Genomic DNA, 13,099 nt, shown 5'->3' with positions numbered 1-13,099 from the left:
TAAAAGCTTTGTCCTCTACTAAGGGTTTAACAACTCCTAGATGATAACACTTAAAATCACCCATTATAAGGCATGTTGTAAATAAGCTTGTTGTTATACTTACTATCAAAAATATCAACACTGATATTTTTAAAGACGGAAGAAAAGTTACAAGTGTACAAGGGGATCAAAATAATTACTTTGAATTAACCTAAACAAAGCAATAGGTGTTTAGCCTCACAAATTTCAATATAACCTTTATCTGTGATTTTAACTCTATATTTATTTAATAATCTGTTATGAGATATTAGCAGTCCATTTTTGTCTAACAAATCATTAATAAATAAAATGCCTTTATTGTACCAGTCACTTTTAAACAATGATTTTCTGTTAATATTAACAGCCCTATTATTCCAAAGAGTGGATTTATGAGGGGAAAATTATAGGTAAATATAATTTTCCAAAAAAGTAGTGCTTGCTTATAAAATTAGACAGCTTCAAAGGAAGTTTTGAACAATCATAATCATATCTTAATACAAATTCAAGGCCACCATTTTTTTAAACAAATTATTTGGGATATGATGCCATATTAAATAAGGTTTAGCTAAACACTCCTTCAATCATTTAACTCTAAAAGTGCCATGAAGACATTCAAAATCGATTGCTTTTAAACCTCCATATTCATACTCTTTGACCATATGATTCTTACGTAAATGTGATTTTTTTTTCCAAATAAATTTAAATAATATTGAATTTATAGATTTAACTATTTTTTGGAGGAGTATATAAAGGATAGGTTAAATATATAATTTTAAATAATCCCAGTCAAAAGAATTTTACCCAATATGGAAAGGTCTCTAGCTAGTGTTGTGGAAAGTTGCGCTGGATCTCGACAAACATCTTCTAAGTTTCAAAAAAGAGGCTGAGGTCTTCGAAGTTCTCAAGTTGAAGCAGTTTATTGTTACAGCAGAGTTGGTCGATCGATCTCTCTCCTCCCAATGTTCAAAAACTCACAGTTTATATAGTTTTTTCCCATAGTCATCATGACATGTCGTATAGCATCACGCAATTTCCCGGCTCCAATAGTATCCTAGCTTTTTAATTATTGGCTGTATGTTTTTCTGTTTTTACATATCTTAAGGTCATATGGCATGTGCTTACAATCATGTGTTTGCACATGATCATGTTGATCCATACTTTCTAAATGATTCTCCTTATGTATGCTATTTTGTCGAGGGTTGTTTTTGTCTTGGTCAATACATACTTTTGTCTAAATGTATTGCATATGCGGTCTGAATGTTCTCACTTCACCGCATAACCTGCCATGTCTCAAGGCCGTAAGGCCCTCAATTATAAGGCCCTGCATGCCTGTGTGTTTTCCTCTGCATTTTAATAGTAATCTATATTTTAATAGTGGCAGATTATATAGTGATTACATAATAAAAGTTCCTCTATATGCATCAGAAATTCTCCTATACTAGCCAATGATTTAGGGATTTTTCCAATCCTTTCCATTTTAATATTAACATTTGCACATTCTCTATTAACAGAATTTTGAAGATGGTAACTCCCAAGTATTTAACTTCCTCTTTTACTAGAATACCCACTAATTCTCTTAAAGTACAATTCTGAATAGTTAATATTCCACATTTTCTTAGATTTAAGGGGAATTCAGAAGCTTTAGGAAACAGAAATTTTGTCAAGAGTAAAGAGAGCAACTCCATATTTTTAAGAATAATAGAGTGTCATCAGCAAACTGACTTAAACTAATAGTCCTACCAAGTATATCAATACCTAAAGTGTACTCTGAATTTTTAAAATATAATGACATTAGTTCAACAGCTATATTAAAAAGAAAAGGTGAGATGGAACATCCTTGATGGATTAATCTTTTTAAGTGTACTCTAGAAGATTAAAAAGTAAAGGTGAGATGGGACATCCTTGACGGATTCCTCTTATGATGTAAACTCTAGGAGATGATCCTGAATTCAGAGATTTACTACTGAATATATCAGTATAGAACATGGAAATTACCCTACAAAAGCTCGGACTAAACCCAAAAGTTTCTAAAGACTTTCTAAAGACAAAAAAAGGATGCTGAAGGGTATCAAATGCCTTGAAAAAGTCTAAAAATAGAAATAAACTTGTCTGAGGAATTAAATACCTATAATCGAGCATATCAACTATCATTCTGAATACTTCTCCCTTTAATTAAAGCTGATTGTGTTTTACTAAGTATCTAGCCTACACCTTTTTTGAGTCTATTAGCAAATAGATGAGAGAGCAATTTAAAATCATTGAACAAAAGAGTTATGGGTCTCCAATTGTCTAAAAATAATTTGTCTTTGCTTGGCTTTGGAACTAAAATGATAAAATTCTGCTTCATAGAAGTTGATAGTTCTGCTTTGTCTTTAATTTCCTTAAGTGCTTCAAAAACTAAAAATCTTATCTCTGGCCAAAAATGTTAATAAAACTCAACTGTAATTCCGTGTATGCCTGGGATTTTCCATTGGAGATTTTAGAAATAGCAACATCAAGTTCAGAAATAACAATGTCAGATTCCATCATTTCACGGAAGCTGTCATAATAAGAACTTTATCTTTTAAAAAGGAAAAGAAAAAGTCACAATCACTCTCATTAAATTTTGATTTACATAATAACATGAATAGATGTGATCATCAATCAAAGTTTTCTCTTCACTTACATTGTTATTTATGCTACGTTTATTAATAGTTTTTGAAGCTTGCCTATGCTTTACTAAATTAAAAAAGTATGAAGAATTTTTCTCCCCCTCCTCTATCCATTTCACTCTAGATCGTAAAGCTCCTTTAGCTTTCTCTGTATAGTAGTCATCCAACTCTGATGGCAAAATACGAAGTTCATTTTGTTTTATATCTCCAAGAAAATCTTTATCACCAAGGTCATTTAATCTAGATAAAACTGTTAACTGTCTTTTTTTTCTAACAGAGTAAAACAATAGCTCCTTACAGCAGATCAAGCCATTTTTTTTAACTCGATTTATTTTCAATTTGAGTAAAGCATGTGGCAAAAGAAAAAGAAAACCAAACAGCAAATAGGGAGAAAAGCATTTGCCGAATGCTTATTTAAAAAGCTGTTTAAAATGTGTTTTGTGATTTATTAATACAATTTTTACTGTTTGATTAATCAGCCTTTAAAACATGGATTAAATAATAATACAGTAATAAAAGTGTCTATTTATTTATACATTTTAAATGTTTTTGTTTTATTGCTTAATTAAATTACTTTTAAAAACACAATTTAAGCATATCTATTTATTTGTCCATTAAAATTGTGATTTATTTATGTACATTTTTATGCTGGTCGAAGCAGTGGCGCAGTAGGTAGTGCTGTCCCCTCACAGCAAGAAGGTTGCTGGTTCGAGCCTCGGTTCAGTTGGCGTTTCTGTGTGGAGTTTGCATGCTCTCCCTGCATTTGCGTGGGTTTAATCTGAGTGCTCCGGTTTCCCCCACAGTCCAAAGACATGTGGTACAGGTGAATTGGATAGGCTAAATTGTCCATAGTGTATAAGTGTGTGTGTAAATGTGTGTGTGTGGATGTTTCCCAGAGATGGGTTGCAGCTGGAAGGGCATCCGCTGCGTAAAAACTTGCTGGATAAGTTGGTGGTTCATTCCGCTGTGGCGAACCCAGATTAATAAAGGGACTAAGCCGACAAGAAAATGAAGACATTTTTATGCTTCAATAATTAAATTGATCATTTGAGTCTTTGTTTTTCTAACTACCACTCTTGTACGGTGGCCGGGAAGTGCAAAACAACATTACAAAGTTTGAAACACTTTTACAAAGCTCGAGACAAATTTACATTTTAAAAAACATCTTTACTTATCATCAGACACAATTACATAGGAAAAACAATTTTACCAAGGACGAAACAAATTTACATTTTAGAAAACAAATTAACATGACGCAAAACACTGAACAAATTTACAATTACAGATTCCCTTTGGAAAGGGAATGTACCACACCCCGGAAGTGACGTAGAATGTACCACACACCGGTAGTGAACCGGAATGTAACACACACACTGGAAAATATCAACAATATCCAGCTTGTGTGTGACTTCGTAGACAGGTTTCCACAAGTCTACAACTATAAAAATCACGGTTTGACTAACTGTGATAAAACATATTAGAGCTATTCTGAGAAAATATCAGCGTGAGAGTGCATAGAAACATGTAAATGCAAGTACATGGAAACAATTCAAGCACGGCACATGTTGACTGATAAGATACCAAAACCGATTTCAGAACCTTTTGACTTGGGTTCGAATCCAGTTGATGTCAATTATAATTATTTCTTTAAATCAATTTTGGTTAATGCTGTTCTGCCACACAAATATTAAATCAACAATGATACAATGACACCAAGTAATAAGAATCTTTATTTGGTATGGGCATGTTACTGTGAAAAAGTGACGAATCTGCCAATCTGCAAACATGGATAGTTTACACAAGTGAAAGGGAGCCTCAGTTAACACGGACACCAGTTAAACCATAACACAGGCTTCCTTCAGTTTACTGTTAAGAGTCCTCAAGCAGAGGTTTACGCTGTGTAACTTGTTCAAATAGATTATAATCACATTTGATTTTTTCACTTGAAATGACAATCTTTTTGCTATATTAAAATTATTCAACCCATTCTTTAAACAGGGTTTTGCTTGTCACCCTAAAGAGTTTAAAACAATAATTAATATTATCCCTAAAAACATCACAGTATTGATCAGAGGTTTTCTTTCACACTATTCTGTAATGTTCTCTCTTCCATCTTTATTTTTAGAGATCCAAAATGTAATAATAAGTTTTAAAGGAATATTCTTATTCAAAGGCTTCATCCTAATCAGCTCAGACCTCATTTATTTTTAAAGATTTTAATTCACAGGAATTAAATTCAATTCTCCCCAAAATTAAAGAACTTCAGTTTAAATGATTAATGATGTGTATCCATCAAAAGAATTCCTGAGACTAAAAGTTGATAATAAGGAGAACTTGTCAATTTTGTGAAAGTCATATTGAAAACACTGAGCATGTTTTCTATAATTGCATATACTCATGTCTCATGTCAATATCCATGTAAACCCTTTTTGCAGTAAACAAGTTAAATTTAATGTGACTAAAGAAAATTGTACACAGCATTAAGTAGTTAATAACCGTTTATGCTTTGCAAAAAATTCTTCATTCATAAATATATAAATTTATAAATGTTGGTTTTAAAACCTTTTAAAGGGTGACAATGAGATCTATAGACCCATACTAGTTTAAAAAAAACTATCCTTTTTCAGTTTTATTTTGCCCACCTAACATTGCTGTTAGTAATAGTAGTCACACACACACATATGTGTGTGTATATATATATATATATATATATATATATATATATATATATATATATATACATATATACATGTGTGTGTGTGACTACTATTACTAACAGCAATGTTAGGTGGGAAACCCAGTATCAGATTACTGAAGCACTTCAGCTATCTGTTCATTCAAATTATATATATATATATATATATATATATATATATATATATATATATATATATATATATATATATATATATTCTATATATATATATATATATATATATATATATATATATATATATATATATATATATATATATATATAGAATTTGAATAAACAGATAGCTGAAGTGCTTCAATAGTCTGTTGAGTACTGGAATTAGCATGTAAGCTAACAAATCACTCATATTCTCATTCACAATAGAGATACTGGGCTTCCCATACACAGATTTATTTGTAGTAATGTGGGACTTTTCACATGAACATCTCTTCAAAGGTAACCAGTTGTTTACAGAAAGTTTAATTGTCTTCATGAGGAAAACTTTTTTATTTTCTAAAATCAGTCCATCAAAATAAATGTGTTTTGAAACCAAAGTCTTCATTTGTTACCCACAACACATCAAGATTTGATCAAGTCAAAATCTCATAATCTGACACAAATCTGATCTGTGGTAACTGGCAAATGGCATTGTGTAGTCTGAACAGGGCTTTATGGAGTCTGCATCAGTCTCTCACTGTCACTGCAAGTTCACACCGGCCGACTTTTATTCACCAACAAGTTTTGTAAAACTGCAGACAAAAGCCCAAAATTGGAGGCAAATCTGTGTGTTCAAGGGAGTAAAAATCAAACAGTGTGAACGATCAAAAACACAATCTAAGGGTGTAGGACAGTTTTCTCTGCATCTCCCCAAACATTTTCTCCTCCCTAATCTTTCTAATTCTCTTTTCAGAGCCGATCATTTGATTGCAGTGTGCAATGTGCACAAATTTGGTTCTCAGTTCATAATAACTTGAAACACATATAGAGTTATTTTGCTTCATTGCAGCCCTGTAGAAACTCTCACAATCTGGTACATCTTCACCCCTCTTCAGTTATTGAGTTTAAATCTTCAGGTTCAAAGGGTTTCATTCCAGTAACTTGAAATGTATTCAAGAGTTTACACTTGTCCCGAGATGCTATCCCGGGAAAGCCTTAAGCTCTGCTGGACAAGGCCTCATTTTTTCTCTCCATTGTGAAGCTTCATGTGATTGATGAGGCTTCTTTTATGTTTAAAGACCTTTCCACACTCACTGCATCGAAAACGCTCGCCTGAGTGAGTCTTCATGTGTTGCTTAATGGAGTCTTTGCATGTGAGACTCTTTCCACACTGATCACATGTGGTTCCAGTGTGACCATTCGTGTGATTCATGAGCCTAGCTTTGGTTGTGAAGCTCTTTCCACAATGAGCACATGCAAACGGCTTCTCTCCAGTGTGACTTATCATGTGGTGATCGAGTGTGTTTTTACATCTGAAACTTTTACCACACTCTGTGCATGTGTAAGGTTTCTCTCCAGTGTGAATCCTCATGTGGATTTTAAGGTTTTGTTTTTGAGAAAAACCTTTCCCACACTGTGTGCAAATAAAGCTTCTCTCTCCAGTGTGAGTTCTCATGTGGACTTCAAGGTTCCCATTTTGCTTATAACTCTTTCCACACTGGAGGCAAGAGTAAGGCTCCTCCCCAGTGTGAATTCTCATGTGCGCTGCCAAGTTTCCTGTAGTATAGAAGCTTTTCCCACACTTTTGGCATGCGTACGGCCTCTCTCCAGTGTGAATTCTCATGTGCACTGTTAAGTTTCCTATAGTATAGAAGCTTTTTCCACACTGTTTGCAGGTGTAAGGTTTCTCCCCTGTGTGAACTCTCATGTGAACATCAAGGTTTGACCTTTGACTGAAACTCTTTCTACACCGTTTACAGCTGAAATTACACCCAGATTTTGATTTCCGAGGTCTTCCACGTGATGAAGTCTTTTTAGTCAGTGTGGGTTTTTCGTCAGTCGTTATTTCTTGTTGTTTCTCTTCCATTTCATTCCATTGATGAGTCTCTTCTTTCAGCACCATCAGGTCTTTAAAAAAAGAACAAAAAAGTTAACTTTAGTATGAAAGCACAAAGTGGTAAGCATGACATGGATATTTACCCCAAATATTAAAGGGACTCTACTATTTACTCTCCATCATGTGCTTTTAAACATTTCCTTTCTTCTGGAACACAAAGTAAGCCAGCGTTTTTATCACAATATCTTATTTTGTGTTCAACAGAATCAGGAAACTCATCAAGGTTTAATACCACACAATGGAAAGTCAATAGTGAGGCTATTTACATTTCTGGGTCAGAAATACCTTTAAAGAGTTCCTATTATGAACCTTTTTTACAAGATGTAAAGTAAGTCTTTAGTGTTCCTAGAATGTGTCTGACGTTTCAGCTCAAAATCAGATCATATACCTTGCAGAATATTTCATTTTGGAGGTCAGAGAAAAACCAAGCTCTTTTTGTGCCTGTGGCTGTAAATGCAAATAATCAAATGCTCTAGATTACTCATGTTGTGTTCCCTCATGTGCATCTCTTTCTTGGAAAACCTGATTGACACAAATCCTGCATGTTCATAGCAAGTGCGCATAATTCAGCTTATATTTGTGAGTTTGCATTATTGTATATGCAAATGTTTTCCGGTACTGGTTTGCAGCTGGACAGGCATCCGCTGTTTAAAGCATATGCTTGATAAGTTGGTGGTTCATTCCACTGTGGCGACCCCTGATGAATAAAGGGAGTAAGCCGAAGGTAAATGAATGAATGAACTTGTGCAAATGCTTAATGCCATGTTTGCTGTAAATTGAAGTGATGAGAATATGGCAAGATGAGATACTTTGCTACTGGTATTCATTCATTTGTACTTTTGTTTTTGTTTTCTTGCCTTTGTGCATGTCCTGAGGCTTAGCTGAAGACCTACATGATGACATTTTATATATACAAAATGCAGAAATGCCATTTAAAAAAAAGGTTATCTGCTGTTTGTCCAATCAGGGACAGTGACAATGTAAATATACAAATAATATTGTTAACCCGGTGTTTGCGAATGTGAACTGTCTGTTAATGAACACCCAGGATTATTTTATAACCCCAGGTATAGCATGAGCAGTGTGAAACGTATTTACAGGTAACCCAGGATTCTGTTTATCCAGGGTTAGAATGACCCAGGGTTAACAATTTCAAGAGTGAAAATTCCTAAGAATACTCAGCATCAGCTCTCAGAATAGACGTAGTACAACGACAAACAGCAGCATATAAACATTCTCAATCATGTCATAGTGACCTGATGTAATTTGCTATTGATTTAAAACTTACAATTCAGTTGCCTATTGGAGAAATGACATGGAATAATAAACGGCTATACATGTTCATGACTATACATACAAAGAAAAATAAGAAAATAAGAAAATATAACTTTGCAACATCAAGCAGCATTAGGCATGGGCCAGTATAAGATTCTGACGGTATGATAAGCTTGAATAAAAATATCACGGTTTTGAGGTACTGAGATTACTGCTTTAAAATATATTATTTTTAAATGTCTGGGTGGCGAGGCAGTGGCGCAGTAGGTAGTGCTGTCGCCTCACAGCAAGAAGGTCGCTGGGTCGAGCCTCGGCTCAGTTAGTGTTTCTGTGTGGAGTTTGCATGTTCTCCCTGCGTTTGCTAGGGTTTCCTCTGGGTGCTCCGGTTTCCCCCACAGTCCCAAGACATGTGGTACAGGTGAATTGGGTAGACTAAATTGTCCATAGTGTATGAGTGAATGTGTGTGGATGTTTTCCAGAGATGGGTTGCGGCTGGAATGGCATCCGCTGCATAAAAACTTGCTGGATAAGTTGGTGGTTCATTCCGCTGTGGCGACCCTGGATTAATAAAGGGACTAAGCCGACAAGAAAATGAATGAATGTCTGGGTAAAAAACAAAAACTTTATATTACAATATATTTTCTTTTGAGTCTTTTTTCTTTTTTTGTCAGGCTAAAAAATTTAAATGAATCATTGACTTCTGCTGTCTTCATTAGTTTCAAAAACACATTTCTTTACGATTAAAAATGACATCTTTTATCTGCTGGAGATACTGTTGTCGTGAAAAAAAAAAAAAACTTAGATATACTGTAGGAATGGTACAGAAGAAAATATTGGCCGTTTTAAAACTTTGATTTTTCCAAACGGCATACCTTGAAAGCAGTTATTGTCTCATGCCTAAGCAGCATAACACTGTTTTTATGATGGATAAATTAATTCTTTAAAAAAAAAACTCAAGTAAAAAGACTCCAATGGCGCAGCCTGCTGGTTCGTGAAGAATATGGTCAATACTGACGAATTTTTCACTCAAATGTTTGCATATCATCAGCATGCTGTAATCCATTTCTTAAGCAGAAAAAGTCAATTTTAGACTAGCTTGTTGGCCAGTTGTAGTCAGTGCAATGCTAAACATTTTTGTTCCACTATAATTTGTTCGGTTTGTCACGCGTCATCCCACTGCAACATCATATAGTTTAAAATACTGTACAATGTTTTATAACAATTATTTGGCCCAGACGAAAAAGATTTTATTTGCTCTATCAAAAAAATTATATAATTTAATACATTTAATAATACAATAATAAATGAATAATAAAATTTAAATGTTTTAGATATTTCTTTCAAATGATTTTAAATATCGTGTAAAATGGCCCAGATGGAAAAGATTTTTATTTGCCCTATCAAAAATATAATAATTTTAATAATACAATAGTAAATGAATATTAATTTTTTTATGTATATATTTTAGATATTTCTAGCAAGATTTAAAATTTTGTGTAATAACAAGCAAGCAATACTTTTATCAACAAACTTTTTTTTCCAAAATAAACTTTATTTAAAATAAAAAAACAAATGGACAAATGTTTTAAAAGTTTTAAAAACTATAATAAACTAAACCTGTGCAAAACACAGGTCTGTCCAGGTCAATGTCCTTAGCAGTAAATACATGAAGCACGTTTAAACAAACGTTATTGTAAGGAAAATAATTAAAGCATTATAATAAATAATTTAAAACAAGTTAAAATGACCTTTTTGAATAATAAGATAAAATTTTTATTGAGTTGGATTGATGGTGATTGTATGGGTTTTGGCCAGATTGGGTAGAAAAACATGAACCTTAATTAAAGATCAAAGGAAAAATGAAGACTTGTTTATAAAAGATTTAAGACCTACAGCACAACATTTCAGTAAATTTAAGACTTTTTAAGACTCCAAGGAAACCCTGTTTAAACACAATAGCCCTGGTCAATAGTTATTATAATAATGATGTAATTCTAATTCAGATACTATCTGTGAGAATTAGTAACAACTACTAGAAACAAGTTTAAACCCATGAAGAAGTTGATGAAAAAAGGGGAATTGTGATCAACGTGACATATGCAAACATATTCCTGTCTTTCAATGAGTGCTTTTGTGCGTTTAGGAGAACTAGGCAGCACACTCAGGGCTGCAAGATGGATTAAATTTAGTATTCTTATTATTAAAATATATCTGAATGAGGATCAGATGACTGAGTTGGTCTTTCAGGCCCCATTTACACTAATGCATTTTCGTTTTAAAATGCATAAGTTTTGCTACGGTTATGCCATCTGCCACACTACGCCGGAGTTTTCGAGTGCCGAAAACGAGCGTTTTGGAAACGCTGAAGAGGTCGTTTTCATTCTGAAACGCTGCTGCTCCGTCTCAGTGTGGATGGGGAAAACAGACACATCTGAAAACGGAGGCGGGGCTGCCGACATTCGTCTCTCTGATTGGGGCTTTTCCTCAATATTAAGTAGCCTAACTTTACACACAGTTTAGTACCGCATCCTCTTCTTGTAAGTTCAGACTTCACAAGTTTGATCAAGGCTGCAGTCTCCCCCTCCTCAGTTTGATATGGAAAACAGACTATACAGAGGACACGGGTAAATCTTCAAAGGGAACAGTGTACTTTATAACTTCATTCACATCATCCTGGCTACGTTGTTTCACTTTCTCAACAATAAAATATAAACATGATTTAAGGAACTGCCTATTTTCATTTTAATATTAGCAACTTAACAGACAGCAGAAATGCTGAGAGGTTGTGCTGCATTTATGAGCATCATCTTCACTGTGTGGATATTAATAACAAAACGGAGCCTATAACAACTGCCTCTTTTCAATTTCAGTGAAAATACAAAACATGCCCTCTCTTATGCTGAATATCAGTTTTAATAATCTATAATAGCCATTATAAAAGTATAACAGACAATAAGTTTATACATTATAGGAAATAAAGGCAATCGATCTGTCAATATACAGAATAGGCTACGTGCTTACATTAATCATTAACTTATCTTTGCGCTTAGCCAAAACACGTTACCTGAGAACAAGTAATAGATTCCAATGACCAAAGTCTGGGAATATGTCGTTAGATAAAGACAACAAGATGAATGAAATCGCACGTTTAATAAATATAGGGAGATTAGATCCTGCGGGAGATGCTTGATGAGCAAGTCCGACGAGCAGAGCTCTCATCTGGGTAGAAATGCTGCATCGATTGCCTGAGAGTGTGTGTGTGGTCAGGTGATGTGCGTTTTTAGTGTTTTGGTGTGGACAGAGAGCTGTTCAGAAACGCTCTGTGGACTGCTAGTGTGGACATCGTTTTAAAACTAAAGTGCACTAGTGTAAAAGGGGCCTGAGAATAAAAATCAACCTGTTTGTTCCTGTGGATCTTCCTGTTTGACTCTGCATGTTTCTTCAATCTTCACATCTTCACTCTCCTCTTTAATAAATGCCATCTTTATAACAGTGTGGAGATCAGTCGATTCTGGAGGAGTTTTTTTCTCTGTGTTTGGACACTTTATCCTGTTTAAAATGAACAAAACAATAAAAATGTCCTGTTTAAAATAAATAAAATTATGAAAAGAAACAAAATAACTTCTCTTTAACACTTAACTACTTAAACAGTTTCTTTATATAAGAGTAATTAACAAAAATAAATCAGGTAAAACGTTTCTTTAAAACACTTTCTAAACACTTTACTGTTACTTTATTCAAATAATAGCCCTCGGTTACTGAGAATAAATTAGTACTACGTTGTATAAAGGGTTAAAATCTTATTTCCAACAGCAGTAACATAATTTAACATCATATAAAAACTAAAACTTTAACTTTAAATCGGTTTACATCTGTAAACGTTTCAAAACAAACCTTCCTCCAGTTGAATTACAGCACTGAAGCGGCGCCGCCTGATGACGTCACACGCCATGCCAAAATAAAAGTCTTTTTTGTTTAACTTTTTTTCCACTTACTGTTGCAGTCAAGACTAGGGCCAGACGTAATCTGCAGATGTTTTTTGTTATTTCTGCTGAAAATGTGGGTAGAAATCTGCGGATTTCTGCAGAATGATTTTGGGAGTATCCAACTAGAACCTTAATATGGGAAATAAAAATAATACCTTTTTTACTTTTATTTAATGTTTACAATGCAAATCCAAATAGATTAACTTTATTTGATAAACAAAGCAAGTCTCTTAAATAATATATCTACTAAAAGACAGAAAATATTACTTTACAAACCGCATTGTACTTAAATTTAACATTTAACATTTTCATATTAGTCAATAATATTACTGTAATTAATTTTAAAACTGAATAAATTTAGATTTACACATTAAGTAAATAAACAGAATTAAAAATCTGCGGAATTCTGTGGAAAATCTGC

General features: G+C 33.6%; 1 protein-coding gene and 1 long non-coding RNA gene across 2 annotated transcripts in view; both read right to left on the bottom strand.

Annotated features, from left to right (window-relative positions):
• Window positions 1-13,099, bottom strand: part of LOC141381959 (uncharacterized) — a 239,902-nt gene that overhangs the window by 206,486 nt on the left and 20,317 nt on the right. The window lies entirely within an intron of this gene.
• On the bottom strand, window positions 5,752-12,642 carry LOC137491039 (uncharacterized). Its single transcript, XM_068220101.2, has 3 exons — window positions 12,587-12,642; window positions 12,090-12,241; window positions 5,752-7,428 (listed from the first exon to the last, which is right to left on the bottom strand). The coding sequence occupies exons 2-3, from the start codon at window positions 12,172-12,174 to the stop codon at window positions 6,539-6,541; spliced, it is 975 nt and encodes a 324-aa protein (XP_068076202.1). The 5' UTR covers window positions 12,175-12,241; window positions 12,587-12,642; the 3' UTR covers window positions 5,752-6,538.

Source organism: Danio rerio, chromosome 4 (assembly GCF_049306965.1).
Source record: "Danio rerio strain Tuebingen ecotype United States chromosome 4, GRCz12tu, whole genome shotgun sequence".
In the NCBI taxonomy this organism is placed as follows: Eukaryota; Metazoa; Chordata; class Actinopteri; order Cypriniformes; family Danionidae; genus Danio; species Danio rerio.
Note: the sequence above shows the minus strand (reverse complement) of the source record. Positions and strands in the feature narration are given on the sequence as shown.